Source organism: Astatotilapia calliptera, chromosome 18 (assembly GCF_900246225.1).
Source record: "Astatotilapia calliptera chromosome 18, fAstCal1.2, whole genome shotgun sequence".
NCBI classification, from domain to species: domain Eukaryota; kingdom Metazoa; phylum Chordata; class Actinopteri; order Cichliformes; family Cichlidae; genus Astatotilapia; species Astatotilapia calliptera.
The window spans coordinates 17,670,072-17,685,502 of NC_039319.1; the positions used below are offsets into that span (position 1 = coordinate 17,670,072).

Genomic DNA, 15,431 nt, shown 5'->3' on the forward strand with positions numbered 1-15,431 from the left:
GGTGGCTGTAGCACAGCAGGTCATCTGAGAACTGGAAGGCTGGTACTTTGATTCCTGGCTGCTCCAGTCTATGTACCAAAGTGTCCTTAAGCAAGATACTGAACTCTGAGTTGCTCTTTCATTACTCTAAATTTTGTTTGGCATGTTTCCATTTGACAGCTGAAACAAACGTTGATCTTTTTAGCAAAAAGATGCCCATCTAAATATGTTTAGAGGGGCAGAAGACACACCATCACCAAAATCAGGACCATGAAACCTAGTATAAAGGGGGAATCATGGTTTAGCATTGCTTTGCTACCTTGGGTACAAGACACCCTGTCATCAAGGAACAATGAATTAAAACAGGTAATAAGTATTAGCCCTGTTACAGGCTGGTGGCCTGTGCGCCTGTGACAGCTGGGATAGGCCCAAGCTCCCCTGTTACCTTGAATTTAATAACCAGAAGAAGATGGATGTAATAACAATATAATAGCAGTAGTTCATAGATGAAGCTCGGAAGTTCTGTAATACAGGATAAAAAAAAAGTTAACACAAAACAAGAAAATGGTAAGGAAAAAAAAAATGTCCACTTTCCATGATCTGAAGGCATCTGAAGCAGTTTGAGGAAGAATGATAAAAGATTCCTCATCATTGTCTGTGCCTCATAAGCCACTACAGGAAAGGCTTAATGCCCCTCGTGATTACTTTGATCACTAAAGAAGTACAAATTCTGTTGGTGAAGAAATGTATTTGTCACCTTTAAGCTATGACACTTAAACAGTCGACGAAAACAGATATTCAGTTTTACAATGTTGTTTTTATTATAACAAATATACAGGAAAAACTTTGCAGCAGAAAGGAGCGTTGTGCATTTAAGCCGCTCAAAGTGGCACATTTATTAAAACCTTTATGTGAGACATATTTACACTGATAAAAACGACTGCTTAAAAAGGGGCTGTGCTTTTAAAAAAACAAAAACAAAAGATTAATAAACTGCCTATAGATTAGCTTTACAAATGTCAAAGTCAACAACCAACACTGAAGTGGAAATATTGGCTTCTTAAAGACATTTTCAGAGTCATTTCTTGTAATTGCTTTGATGCTTAATACTTGATATGTGCCTTTACACAATCTGAAGAACATTTCCTCCATGTAAGCAATAATGCCTAAGATCTTACAAAACAAATCTACGGGTTTTCATTCAATTCAACAGGTATCTAGTTTTAAAACAAACCCTGAAGACAAAAACAAACAGTGTATTGTGCCGTACAGTAACAGATCGATAACACCTCTTGTACCTGTTTTCTTGTGAAATATTCATGTTTGTGTTCTAAATGATGCACTGGCTCAGAATCTTATAAGTATAAAGAAATTATTTTAAAGTGAAAATATCCATACTCATTATTGTGGCTTTTTCAAAGACATTTCAGATTAAAGTTCAAGGCTGGGCGGAGGCCGCCATAGAGGCGAAAGCTGAATGAATACGAACGTGGAGTCGGTTCTCAAAGTCATAGCCAGCGTAGTCCTCCTGCACGGAAAACAAAATGAATTTTATTTTGTTCGTGCTCTGCCCTCTAACAACCTCTGCAGTCAACACAGACAGATCAATGAACATGCTGACCAATCAGGTAAGAAAAACAGAGAGCCCAGTGCCCAGTGCTCCTCTTAGACACCGTGTGTCTGCCCAGACATGCAGAGATGGCTGTTACGGCTAATAGAGTGAGATCTAATGCAAGCAAGATACTTACAACACTGCTCTGCAGGGCGAGACTGCATCAGGCATTCAGACCATTTAATTCCGTTGTTTTCATTCTAATTCTGTTGTTTGTTTTAAACTTCCATTGTTTTCATTCAAATTCTTTTCTTTTCATTCTAATTCCGTTGTTTTCATTCAAATGCTGTTTTCATTCAAATTCCGTCGTTTTGATTCAAATTCTATTCATTTCATTCTAATTCCGTTGTTTTCATTCAAATTCTGTTGTTTTCATTCAAATTCTACTCTTTTTATTCAAATTCTATTGTTTGTTTTAGAATTCTGTTGCTTTCATTCAAACTCTGTTCTGTACATTCTAATTCCGTTGTTTTCATTCAAATTCCGTTGTTTTCATTCTAATTCTGTTGTTTTATTTTAAGCTTCCATTGTTTTCATTCAAATTCCGTTGTTTTCATTCTAATTCTGTTGTTTGTTTTAAACTTCCATTGTTTTCATTCAAATTCCGTCGTTTTCATTCTATTTCCGTTGTTTTCATTCTATTTCCATTGTTTTGATTCAAATTCTGTTCTGTTCATTCTAATTCTGTTGTTTGTTTTAAACTTCCATTGTTTTCATTTTAATTCCGTTGTTTTCGTTCTAATTCTGTTGTTTTCTTTTAAACTTCCATTGTTTTCATTCTATTTCCGTTGTTTTCATTCTATTTCCGTTGTTTTCATTCTATTTCCGTTGTTTTCATTCAAATTCTGTTCTGTTCATTCTAATTCTGTTGTTTGTTTTAAAATTCCGTTGTTTTCATTCAAATTCCGTTGTTTTCATTCAAATTCTATTCATTTCATTCTAATTCCATTCTTTTCATTGAAATTCCGTTTTTTTCATTCAAATGCTGTTGTTTTCATTCTAATTCTACTTTTTTATTCAAATGCTATTGTTTGTTTTAGAATTATGTTGCTTTCATTCAAACTGTTCTGTACATTCTAATTCCATTGTTTTCATTCAAATTCGGTTGTTTGATTTCAAATTCCGTTGTTTTCATTCCAATTCCGTTGTTTTCATTCCAATTCCGTTGTTTTCATTCCAATTCCGTTGTTTTCGTTCAAATTAGGGCTGGGCCATATTATACCGTTCACGGTAATGCCGGTATAATGTTTGGCAACGATAGGAAAATGAAATATCGCGATAGAATATGAGTAAAACGCGCATGCGCAGTGCCTTTGTTTTCATACGCACATGGCCGATTGTTGAGTGAAACAGATGAACCAGAATTGGTTTGTAAAAATGGTGCAACTTCAGTGATGTGGAACTGGTTTGGTGTTTGTCCGTCAGATACACGACAAAGCACATTTTTTTGCAGAACATGCAAGCGGCTGTCGTTATTGTCGTATTTGCCGGACTAAGATGCTCTTAAATCTGGGAGTAATCTGGGTCCTAAACTCCCTATTCTTCAGATCAAACGAACACTGCAGCATCACTGAGAGTTAAAAACTGTCTCAATTCTTTCATCTTTAATAAAACGATCAGCATTGCTGCTTAACCAGGTGAAACTATGAAGTTTAACTTCCAGGCATCCATGAAAACAAAATTTGTTACATTTAACGGAGTTAGAAGTTAGCAGGAAGCTAGCGGAAGTTAGCTCGCTAGTTTCGCTAGTTACCCAAGCATGATATAGCATGTTCTGACAGAGATTTCTGGAAAAATTCAAACGTACAGCTCTGCTATCACGTCCAACATAAATGAAGACAGGAAACTAAACAGCAATGACGTTTGTAGGGTTACTGAAGTTGGGCTAGCTGGTATATAATGATGTGCTACCTGATCGCTAGCGACACAGCTATGTTAGCATAACATAAACAGTGAAGCTGGAGGACAAACACTAACACTTTTCCACTTATAAAAGTTAACGTTAAAGTTCCTGATAGTTAGAGACAAATGCAATCACATGGCGGGATGCTGTAAACGGACCAAACTTCAGTCAGGAGAACAACTGAGATAATCCATCCACAATACAAGGTTAGTCATTAATATACTGCAACAACATGGGAATAGAGCAGAATTCATTCATTAATAAATCAATGGTACAGAAGTGGAGGAAGCAAGAAGAATGAGTTTAATAAAGTTTGATTTATCTGACTGCTTTGTTTCGCTTAATGTGCCTTATAATCCCGTGCACCTTGTGGTCCGAAAAATACGTACTGCTCACTGCAGTTTAATGTTGCAAAGCACCTCTTTTTAACTTCAGTGGATATTATACATGGTTATGCTCAGGATATGTCATCCCATTTCTATTGGAAATGCCTTTTGGTTAAACTTTCAGCAAGGAATTTGCATTTGCACTGTTACATTTTTATAAAGCTTTAATGTACATAAAAACCAGCTTCTTGTTTAAGTGAAAATAAATGGAAGGTTGTCTTTTTGCGCTAGTAATGTTGTGGAGTTGTATTTTGTCTCGCATCAATTATATCGTCAGTTATATCGTTATCGCAAATTTTCAAATATATATCATGATAAATATTTTTGGCCATATCGCCCTGCTCTAGTTCAAATTCCATTGTTTTCGTTCAAATTCCATTGTTTGTTCTCAAATTCTGTTGTTTTCATTCCAATTCCGTCGTTTTCATTCAAATTCTGTCGTTTTCATTCAAATTCCGTCGTTTTCATTCAAATTCTGTTCTTTTCATTCTATTTCCATTGTTTTGATTCAAATCCTTTTCTGTTCATTCTAATTCTGTTGTTTGTTTTAAACTTCCATTGTTTTCATTCAAATTCTGTTTTTTTCATTCAAATTCCGTTCTTCTCATTCTAATTCTATTGTTTTGATTCAAATTCTGTTCTGTTCATTCTAATTCTGTTCTGTTCATTCTAATTCTATTGTTTTGATTCAAATTCTGTTCTGTTCATTCTAATTCTGTTGTTTTGATTCAAATTCTATTCATTTCATTCTAATTCCGTTCTTTTCATTGAAATTCCGTTGTTTTAATTCAAATGCAGTTGTTTTCATTCTAATTCTACTCTTCTATTCAAATTCTATTGTTTGTTTTAGAATTCTGTTGCTTTCATTCAAACTCTGTTCTATACATTCTAATTCCGTTGTTTTCATTCAAATTCCATTGTTTTTGTTCAAATTCTGTTGTTTTCATGCAAATTCTTTTGTTTTTGATCAAATTCCGTTGTTTTCATTCAAATTCTGTTCTTTTCATTCAAATTCCATTGTTTGTTCCCAAATTCTGTTGTTTTCATTCAAATTCCGTCGTTTTCATTTTAATTCCGTCGTTTTCATTTTAATTCCGTTGTTTTCATTCTAATTCCGTTGTTTTCATTCTAATTCCATTGTTTTCATTCAAATTCCATTGTTTTCATTCAAATTCCGTTGTTTTCATTCAAATTCCGTTGTTTTCATTCAAATGCTGTTGTTTTCATTCCAATTCTGTCGTTTTCATTCCAATTCCATTGTTTGTTCTCAAATTCCATTGTTTTGATTCAAATTCTATTCATTTCATTCTAATTCCATTCTTTTCATTGAAATTCTGTTGTTTTCATTCTACTTCTACTCTTTTTATTCAAATTCTATTGTTTGTTTTAGAATTCATGGTTCATTCATTCATTGTTTTGATTCAAATTCTGTTCTGTTCATTCTCAGATTCTGTTGTTTTCATTCAAATTCCGTTCTTTTCATTCTAATTCCGTTCTTTTCATTCTAATTCCATTGTTTTGATTCAAATCCCGTTGTTTTTGTTCAAATTCTGTTGTTTTCATGCAAATTCTGTTGTTTTCATGAAAATTCTTTTGTTTTTGATCAAATTCTGTTCTTTTCATTCAAATTCCATTGTTTGTTCCCAATTTCTGTTGTTTTCATTCAAATTCCGTCATTTTCATTTTAAATCCATTCCTTATACAGAGGCTTGGCTACAGTGTTGGCAAACTTTAGGTCAATGCAAAGCCAGTATACTCAGCTCACTAAGTTCAAGCAGCACTGGCACTCCAATAGACATCCTGTCACCTGATCAGACAGTGGGTGTCTTAATCTGATTTAGAACGATGAGTCAGAATGAAAAGATCCTGATCAGTTTTATAAAGAAAGCTTTGACCCGCAGCAAAAATAAGACAAAATCTAAACACTAATTGCTTTTAATTAATCAAATAAGACAGGACTTGTTACCAACTACTTCCAGTAGTAACAAGATCACTCATAGTGCGACTCGCCCCAAAGACCACGGACTACGCTAAAATTAATAAGACATGCTGACATCAGCCTGTTTTCATTACAATATGAGGATGTCAGCCTGTTACGGCATCACTGTGACATCACAAGCTCTCTTCATGACCTTCCATATAACATATTATACTCGATATGGTTTCTTAAAATGTTTTGCAAGACCAGCTTTTTCACCTTGGGCGCTAATAATGACGGTCAAGGTGAAATGCTTAGCCTACATGGGTGCTCATGTCCTCCAATGCCCAGTATGTTGTTGTGAAGTTTGAAGACGATCAATAAAAAGTTATGGCTAATATAAACTTTGTACTGATTTTCACATATGGTGCGACCTTGATCTTAACCAGATTTTCACCTAAATTAAATCCGCTCGAGCTGTTGGTAACTGCCATCACACAAAACTTAAAAATGATCGTAAACGACCACAGCAGACCCGATGGCATTTTACTGCTATTCAACATCTTTTATTGAGGCACACCATTTACACACAACGGCCGCAGCTATCCCGCTGCCAGCTGTACTCACATCAACACCACCTCTCCAACCACAGGACCCAGTACAACATTTAAGTCTGCGGTGCATGATTGCGGATGTGTGGCCTGCACGGCTCTGCAGGCCACACCCCGCCACAATGATATCTTAAAAACAGTGGAAGCTAGACTGCTAACAAATAGACAGGAAAAACAGGACATATTACCTCCTTTCAGGGCAGAGAATAAATAAAGAGTATTACTGTACCTTGGCCTGAAGCATTAGCATTCGGCCCTTCCCCGCAGACTAGAAAAAAATAAATAAATATTTAGATAGTGTAACTCCTCCAGGACCTTGGCCAAGAGAGACAGTTTAACTATCTCTCTCTCTCACACACACACACACACACACACACACACACACACACAAAACTTGCCTCTGGGGAATTCAGCAGCACACAGGCCAGTTCATAGCAAGAGTAGGGCTGCACATAAGAGTTGCTCAGACGCCCCCCCTCATCCCTTGCAGCCAGCTGGAAATACTGTTTCAAAAAAAAAAAAAAAGGTCATGATACCAAAACAAACAATGATTATTGTGTTGTGTAAGTGCATGGACAATCCTTTAAGGCAGCCGGCGAGGGCCGTGCTTCATGCTGTGCATCAATTTTCCAAAAATGCAAATTGCATAATTAATTTAACACAAGAGTACCTGAATGGCATCTTTGGTATTATGTAGACATTTGCTTATGGCACCAAGAAGGAGGTTTTTCAGGCCTGCACACGAGGCGTCGTCAATCCCCTGTAACACTAAGGGAGGAATCAAAATTACAAACACTTTGCATTAGTGCACATAATGCAAGCGAGATATTAGTTTGGAATGCAGTACCTTGGGCCATCGTCTGCAGCTTGGCATTGGAGCAATTGGGCAGAGCTTTCCACAAATACAGAATCTCAATCACTGATAGGATGCAGAGTTCTTTGGATATACTGGAGCTCTTTAGCTTCTCAGACTGATTGAAAAACAAAAGTGCATCTTCACATCAGTGGCATTCTTAGCACCATAATATTCCTACAGGAAACAAACTAGTTACACACTCACCCTTTTCATGGAAAACATTTCTATCTGATTATTCTTGCGTTTGAAAAGTTTTTGAACGTCCTTGAAAACAGCAACGGCTCCTTCCAGATCACCAGTGGCTCCTTGGCACACTGCACCACACAACATACAATATGGATTAGCATCCACTACCGAGCTTACAAAATACCCTGAAAGCATTACGGTGCTGTAATTACCTCCAGTTAAATAGGCATAATAGCACTGGGACCAGCGAGATTCAGTCGCCAATCTGTCAAACGCTCTGTAGGCTTCTCTGTAGTTCAGTTCGATCATGCTGCACCAGCCTAAAAAAATCGATCAGAAATGATGTTGCATACTAATACCGAGTGAGGCATATTTGAAATATGAGAGAAATATGAGAGCCAGGCAGTACCTATTTCATATAAACAAACGTGCTGAATTTCCCTTTGGTCAGAGGCCAGATCCAAGGCACTACTGAAGGACGTCAAGGCACTACTGATCTCGCACTACAGAAGGAAACTTTGTAGTATGAGTTACAGTGAGACAATACTGAGCTTCTCCAAGTTAGAAGACTACTTCACATGGCAAAAGATAACAAGGTTTAGTATTCACATGTCTTTACCTCAAGGCGTTGAACTCTGCCTTTGAAAAACATAAAGAGGGAGGAGTTGGGATAAATAGCCTCTCTTTGTTTAAGAATGTATTTGGCTTCCATTAGGCCTGACTGTGTGTCTGTGCCATCCAGAGCAAAGAAGGGCTGCACTACTGTGTGGTACCACAACAGAGCCAAGCTGCAAGAAAAGCACAGAGACTGTAATGAGAGGGAATATAGCAAATTTCTAATTTATGATAATGACACACACACAAAAAACAGCACAATGTGTTGCGCTTTTTACAAAACTGAGGAAATACGATTCACAGCATTTTACAGTAATATTGCATAATGTGGTTATATTACAGATTTGTTAACTTGGCAGACATGACCAAATTCCCACACACTTGATTTTAATTAAAGGCTTGATTACAAACATGGTTCCCAAGGCACCCAAGGACTAAAAACCAATTTCAAACGATTCAGTATGAAGCAGGATTTGGAAAATTGTGCTACAGGGACCTGAGTCAGTCAATTATTACAGCTGTTCACACTGGGATCTCTTTTTTGTTTCCTTCTTTCCTCTACAAATTATGCTTTCATTATTTTATTACACTGCACACAACTGTTTAAGTTGCAAAACAGGATACAGATATGCAAACATACTCACTCACGTAGCTAAGGGGGCCTTCATGTCCTTACTTTCACTGGCGTAAGTGAGTGCTGACAGGCCCTGATGGCGGTCTCCGGGAAAGCCCAGCAGATTGACGATCTTCAGTAGGTGCGGTGGCACCATCGATATACAGAGGTGGAAAAGACCATAACCAAAACTGACTGAACCTTTCAGCCGATCCAGAGCCTCGGGACTGATGCCATCTAGCCTCTGTGATGGACTTGACCCGGGTGAGGGAGAGCGACTCTGGTGGGACAGAGCAGAGCCGGACGATGAAGACGGCGTCGCTTGCTGTTCAGAGCCCCTCCTCCTGCTGCCTTCTTGTAGACGTGTGATGTCGTTGTAACATTTGTTGTACATCTTCCAAGCTTTACGGAGGATCCAGCCTCCTTTGATATATGCTGTCAGAGGATTGAAGCTCAGATTAGAGAAAAGTCCTTTATTATAACCTCTTTGTATTTAACACATCAAATAAAAGGTGGATGACAAATTAAAGGAAAAGCTATCATAGCCATCAGAGGCCAATGTCAGGAAGGCTAGAGCACCCTAAAACCACTCTTCTAAAAGATTCTTCTGTCATGTGGTGTTTCAATGATGGCGCTAAAGAGTGCTGGCCCAAAATCTCTCATAGCTATTGAGATCTAGCGACTCCTTGTATCCCTGCAACAGGGGCTACCTGGGAGAGACCACCTCCATCACAATAAAAACATTCCATAACAGCTTTGTACTGATTTCAAGTGACACTTCCCTCTAAAGAGACAAGTGGACCCATACCAGCAAAAAAGCTTCCCAAGGCATAAAAGACAGGTTTTGTTTTTTTCCTTTAATTTGTCACCTACCTACGTGATACGTGTGGAGTGCATCACTGTCAACCAACAAATACCAAAGGTTCCCTTACATGACAGCTCTTGTTTGATAAAAGATAAAACCGCCAGGTAAACCTGGCAGTCTGCAATGATGATCTGCCTCTGGAGTCGGTCCACTGCAGCCACCCCTGACCTCTGAGAGTCCATCTGCCCACACAAACACCCCACATTTACAGGCTGATGACAGACAGGTATGCAGGAGAGCTAACAAGCACACGTGGGCGTTACAGGCCCAACATGAAATGCTTGTCTATATAATGATGTACAATACAGGCAGTTTAATCAAGTATTTACTCACATTGCGCTTGATCTTGCTTTTAATGGTCTCAATGACACCCATGTTTTCACTCTCACACAGTCTCTCTGTAGCCTTGAGGTCTTCAAAAGCCATTTGCATTTTTTCCTCTTCAAAAGTCATCATGGCGTTCTGCAAAAGGGAAACCGGATAAAAGCAATCAATTACTTACATGTGGTTCAAGAAAAATCGCTTACACTGAACGCTCGACAGTGGAGTCAGAAAAAGAAACAAGAAAACGAAATCTAATTGTTCCAAATTGACAGATTTTGTACAAATTACACATACAATGAATGAATGAACAAAACAGGTAGAAGATAAAGGATATGCACTATTGCTAACCTAAATCCCTTTTTAAAAAAAACAAAAAAACATGAAGAGATAATTGAATAATTGAATGCCAAATTCTGGGATTTTGCCACATACTAAAAAACATTTAATTTATAAAGTTACTTCTGAATGATTATTTTTAATTGGTCAGGCTACTAATGAAGTACAATTATACACCAGAAACTCTGTAATTATTCTAGCACTACAACCCAGCCGCCAACTTTTTTTGCTTCGACTGAAACAAAGATCTCTGTGTTACTTGGACTGCAGTAACACTGCTGTCCTTTTCCACTGTCAAAGCTTTTGTTGGGAATTTCATTTTTCACATGCTGAGGTGCCTGGCAACTCGTAAGGGCTTTTGCTCTCTGATTTCTCCCAGTAAAAGATGAGTAGACATCATGGTGATGTGCTCTGCAAGTGTAACCTTATTCTATCTTTGCCCTTTAAGGGTCAATCTCACAGAAGTCCTCTGGAGTCATTAATGACTTGTTAAAAAATACCACTGTACTTCAGATGTTACCAGCTGACCAGGAAGTGGAAAATATTAAAGTATATAGTAGCTCTTCTATCAGCTCCTTTTTGCAAAGATAAATAAGCCTCATGTCATGTTAAAAAATATTATAATAATATTAATAGATGGGAATAGGTGCTTCAACACATGCAATCATCATGCAGAGAAAAAGCACATTAAATTAAATAACTCCATTTGTAGCTGTTCCCTACATTCTCGATGGGTAACATTAAACAAAAAAAAAAAAAAAAGAGTATAATGCAATAAATGATGCATACATTATATGCTGTTTGCATCTTTCATCTCTATGACATTTATGTCATACACACTGAGCAGTGATGTGAAAGAATAACTCCCAAACGCATTAAAAATAAAAATAAAATAACGAGCCTGTTTTGAAAATGTGACTAAAAACAATCAAACAAAGATACTTGTGTTTAAATACAGGCAGTAAAACAGTACAGTAACAGTACAGAAATTAAGTATTTGTACTTTGTGACATCCCTCCCACTGCTGACCCAGCATGTGTATGATACCATCCAATCATGACAGCAGAAACTTGCAAAGTTTAGAACAAACTGTCAAACTCAGCTACGTTTGTAGCTGGGGGGGAAAAATGCTGATCAAACATAATTTAGAAATTTCTTCGCAAAACATAACAGCTGGCTTAAAAGGACTTAAAGGGAACACAAGGGAACTTCCATAAGCCTCACAAAGAAACCAAAAGCTCCCAAAGCAACATTTACAAAAATCTTCGAGAAGTTTGGCCACAAACCAAAATAGCAGCGAGTTGCTTTTCCACTCACCAGAAAACTCACAAAACTTGCACCGAAACTCATCAAAGGACTGTGGTTCCTGAAAGAAAGTAAAAAAAAAGAAGAGGAAAAAAACCACAAACATATAAGAGAAGTTAGTCTTTTCACATAATGTGATTTTCTCTGACAGTGTAAAGTTCACTGGAGAAACAATGAAAAGTATGTGGCCTGTTTCATGCATCAATAATGCCAATGTATTAGGACTACTGTAGGTTAGAAAAATACTAATGGGAAGGAGGAGAATATTCAGAAGTAAAACAATGAAAAATTAATTCATGAAATATAAAACCAAGATATTTTCCAACATTAAAGTGCTAAATAAAAACAAGTCACATTTGATAAAAAAAAACAGCTGACAAATTCTGAGATTAAAGATATTTAATAGAGGTTTTTTTTGTTTTGTTTTACATCAAGGAACCAAATTGAGTTTACTAGATAGGACCAGCGTCACTATATTAATCTTTATTTCTGTAAACATATACACTGTATGGACAATAATACTGGGTCAACTACAAATATTATACCTACAGGAGCTGTCAGCCATGGAAGCCCAAACCATGAAGCTCCCAGCACACAGTTTTTGTGTGCTGGTTTGGAGCTGTGCAGTTATTGAGTCAGCAGTGTTGGCCACTTTAATGCATTATGAGCACTCAGTGACCCCACTCTGTAACTTCACATCATCTGCAATGCTTTGGTTCCTAAATGCTTCCGCTTATATATACCACTTATAGCTGATTGTGGAGTAGCTAGGAGGGAAGAGATTTCACAAACTGACTTGTTGCAATGGTGTATCCTGTTGCACTACCACTCACTACCATTCACTTAAGCTCTTCAGAAAAACAATCCATGAATGACCCATTTTTTCCACAAAAGGCAGACTGCATGCTGTTGCCTTTAAATATGCAGAAACTCAGATTAGACTTTCTTTTCTTTGACCCTCTACCCCCAATTGGCAATTTTTGGCCTCACCCTCATAACTAACACACTTTAAGATGCCCTTCATCTGAAATTATCTTAGGGCATCAAAGGTGCTCATAATACACTGTTACACACTATTAACACAGCTTTACAACTGTCACAAGCCAGCTAATGCAAAACTTATCAACTAACTTTCTCTTTGATGAATTAAGAGATTCAGAAATTTCTACCCTATAATCAAAACATATACCCTGTCACAATTGACACATTTATAGCTACTAATAATAATCTTTTAGAGCTACACAGACTTGCATCTGTGTAGCTGAAAACTTGCATCATTTACAGAAATCAAAGGTCCTTTTGATTTCCATCTGTAGCTGTGTAGCTGTGTGGTCATTTTGGTGCAATAACTGAATTTCAGCAGCCTTATATTTCACTTTGAAGACAAGAGGCACCACGTGTCAGTCAAATTACGGCAAAATGTTTCAAATAATTCTGGAAAATTGACTTGGTACAGGTATCCCTGTGTAACTGTGATGGGGATTTAATTTATAATGGAACCACCTCCACACATAAGTGCAACATACTATACAAACGTAATAGTACCAGGGGAGCTTTAACAGAAACTCGTACATACTGCCAGTAAAAGCTCATTCTCAGACAGCTGTGTTTGTGTTTTTCACTTCCCTCCATCGTTTTGCTGATCCAGTCAAAACAGGATGACACCTAGAGCTTAATGCAATTAGCGGACGAGGTGACATTTACGCTTTCCCCAGGGGTCAGGAACCATAGGAGCTGCCCTTTCATGACATAAGCATTCAAGTTGAAAGCAAAGGCTGAAGCATGTGTAAGGACGTGTGCGGTTCAGGAGCAGGGATTCCCAACATTTATAACTTGTGACCTCTTTTAATGAATGCAAAATGCAAAAAGAAAGGTTATGCAGCAGTTTTCTCGCATGCCTACTGATTATTTGGCTGAGATGGGTGCTACTGGACTAAGAGAATAGTTTACCAGTTTAATGCTTGCATTTCGATCCTAAATGACATCAAAGACATTGCTTTCCAGAGCAAGGCAAGACATATGCAGCCATCCAATAATTGGTATGTGTAAAAATATATAAACCTAGACTTCTACAGGTGATGCTATGGATCTTTTAATATTGCACTCTCACCTAATGACAGTCTTCATGTATGCTTGTATGCCTCTTCATGTATGCTTTCTGGATCAGCAAACGAGAGACCATCTCAGAAACCTGGTTACCTTATCTGGACACATTGTTGTTATTGTTTTCCTCTAATATGTCACTCAACTGTAGATGTGAGGAACTAGCTGGGCCATGTTGACATATTTCACAAGAAGGGTACAAAGTACCTCAAAGCCAGACAGCGGTATAACAGGAATGGCAACCTGTTAAGCAAGCACTTCGTTGTTTTTTTAGACATTTATGAAGACAGTCACCAAATCTAATGATGTGCACACATGTCACATATTGTGGTTGTGGATATTTGCTCAGGGTATTTAAACAACACTAATTCTGCTTGTGATCAGATCAAATGGTTCTCCACCAGACAAGCGTGACACGGGTGGTGGGCTTTTTTTTCTTCCTGTTTTTGTTTTTTCAAAGCTTAGACCACACGCTTTGATGCCTTCAGTTGTAATTGTATTGGTTAATCACAAGTTTGGGAACATTAGCTACACCTGCCATAACATTTAACACAAGCATACGCCTCTGTTTTGTTTTTACATACAGGAAGAGAAGTCACACACAGACCTGTATGTTCTGAAGAGCTCGTCGCTCTCTTTGAATCCATTGTTGAGCAGCATGTTGATTCCCTTCAGCGCCAGCTCTGCGTCGTTTATACTGTCTGTCTCCTCCTCCACGCTCGCCGGGGCTGGTTCCTTTCCGTCCGCCATTAAGACACCCGATATGGGAGGTGAGGAACTGAACGCGACCGGAGACAGGCAGGTAGGGCGGTATAGCTGGTTAGTTTACTTACACTCAGAGAAGTCTCAACCGGTGGCGCAGTTTGGAGCAAATGCTGGCATATTTACGTTCGTATAACAATCCGCTATTTCACATAACTAGCCGGTTACAACACAGAGTGAAGCTAACCAGTGTCCCGCCAGCTGGGCGGCCGTACTCTGTATTCTGTCTCCTGACCGCTGGTTTGCATGTGAGCCAGGAAACGTGCTGCCTTCATGTGCTATCGTAAAAAAGATTTCTAGCAGAAGAACAGAACTAGATGAAGAAAAAGAACAGATTATTCCTCTTATTGAATACATTAATGCAAACAGAGGTGAAAACGGTGAAACAAGCCACAAACAGAAAAGGTTTTGTTTGTGTTAAATTATTTGTCAACACATCTGTTCCTGCGTTTCTTATGCTACGACCTTTCCATTTTTGCCCATCAGGAAGATCGCATGTATTGTTTATGTATTTATTTTTAATTTGCAGCCACACTATAATTTTAGAGTTTCCTTTCCGTTATGTTCTCAGGCAATGGTGCGCTAACTGTAACTTTGCGCAATTTATTTGTCATTTCTGAGGGAAAAGAACGACCCTGAAGGCAGCATAGGAGTGGGCGTGGTCTTTAGCTAAAACGCAGAGGTGAGGAGTCCATACAGTTTTTGACGTTTTTGACTAATTACCAGTGGTTACCAATGGCAATAATGGATATTTTCTCAACTTTGTATTTTATTTAACACGTTTAACAGATATATCCCTAACAGGTTGTTTTTTTTTTACATTTTCAAATCTTATGCTATCCTAATGCTTTTCTAAAAGTATACTTTCAGGAAAACTTCCTTACTTTTACCACATCTTCCCCCCAAAAAGTCTCATTTCCTCTAAAGCAATACTGAGGACAAGACCTCAGTGTGAGCTCTTACTCTAACACTATCTGAATTTTATAAAGGCCACATTTTATTGTGTTTCATATTTTAACACAATCAAAGTTTCCTAAATGCTATATAATTTACTAAT

At 37.8% G+C, this 15,431-nt stretch overlaps 1 protein-coding gene across 1 annotated transcript; it reads right to left on the reverse strand.

Annotated features, from left to right (window-relative positions):
* Nucleotides 1-776: 776 nt before the first annotated feature.
* ttc39c (tetratricopeptide repeat domain 39C) lies at nucleotides 777-15,400 on the reverse strand. The gene is made up of 14 exons (XM_026148908.1): nucleotides 14,220-15,400; nucleotides 11,522-11,570; nucleotides 9,878-10,006; nucleotides 9,612-9,726; nucleotides 8,715-9,114; nucleotides 8,071-8,239; nucleotides 7,861-7,954; nucleotides 7,664-7,771; nucleotides 7,470-7,579; nucleotides 7,257-7,380; nucleotides 7,080-7,177; nucleotides 6,808-6,912; nucleotides 6,639-6,677; nucleotides 777-1,507 (listed from the first exon to the last, which is right to left on the reverse strand). Exons 1-14 carry the CDS (start codon nucleotides 14,360-14,362, stop codon nucleotides 1,418-1,420), a joined length of 1,773 nt encoding a protein of 590 aa, XP_026004693.1. The 5' UTR covers nucleotides 14,363-15,400; the 3' UTR covers nucleotides 777-1,417.
* Nucleotides 15,401-15,431: the final 31 nt, after the last annotated feature.

What these genes read in the sequence shown, in the direction of transcription:
- ttc39c (XM_026148908.1), bottom strand. Translation starts at nt 14,362, where the DNA reads ATGGCGGACGGAAAGGAACCAGCCCCGGCGAGCGTGGAGGAGGAGACA. An exon ending in TTATGCCTATTTAACTGGAG is followed by an intron (nt 7,580 to 7,663) that starts GTAATTACAGCA and finishes TGTGTGGTGCAG; the next exon opens with TGTGCCAAGGAGCCACTGGT. An exon ending in TGCTAATGCTTCAGGCCAAG is followed by an intron (nt 1,508 to 6,638) that starts GTACAGTAATAC and finishes TTTTCCGTGCAG; the next exon opens with GAGGACTACGCTGGCTATGA.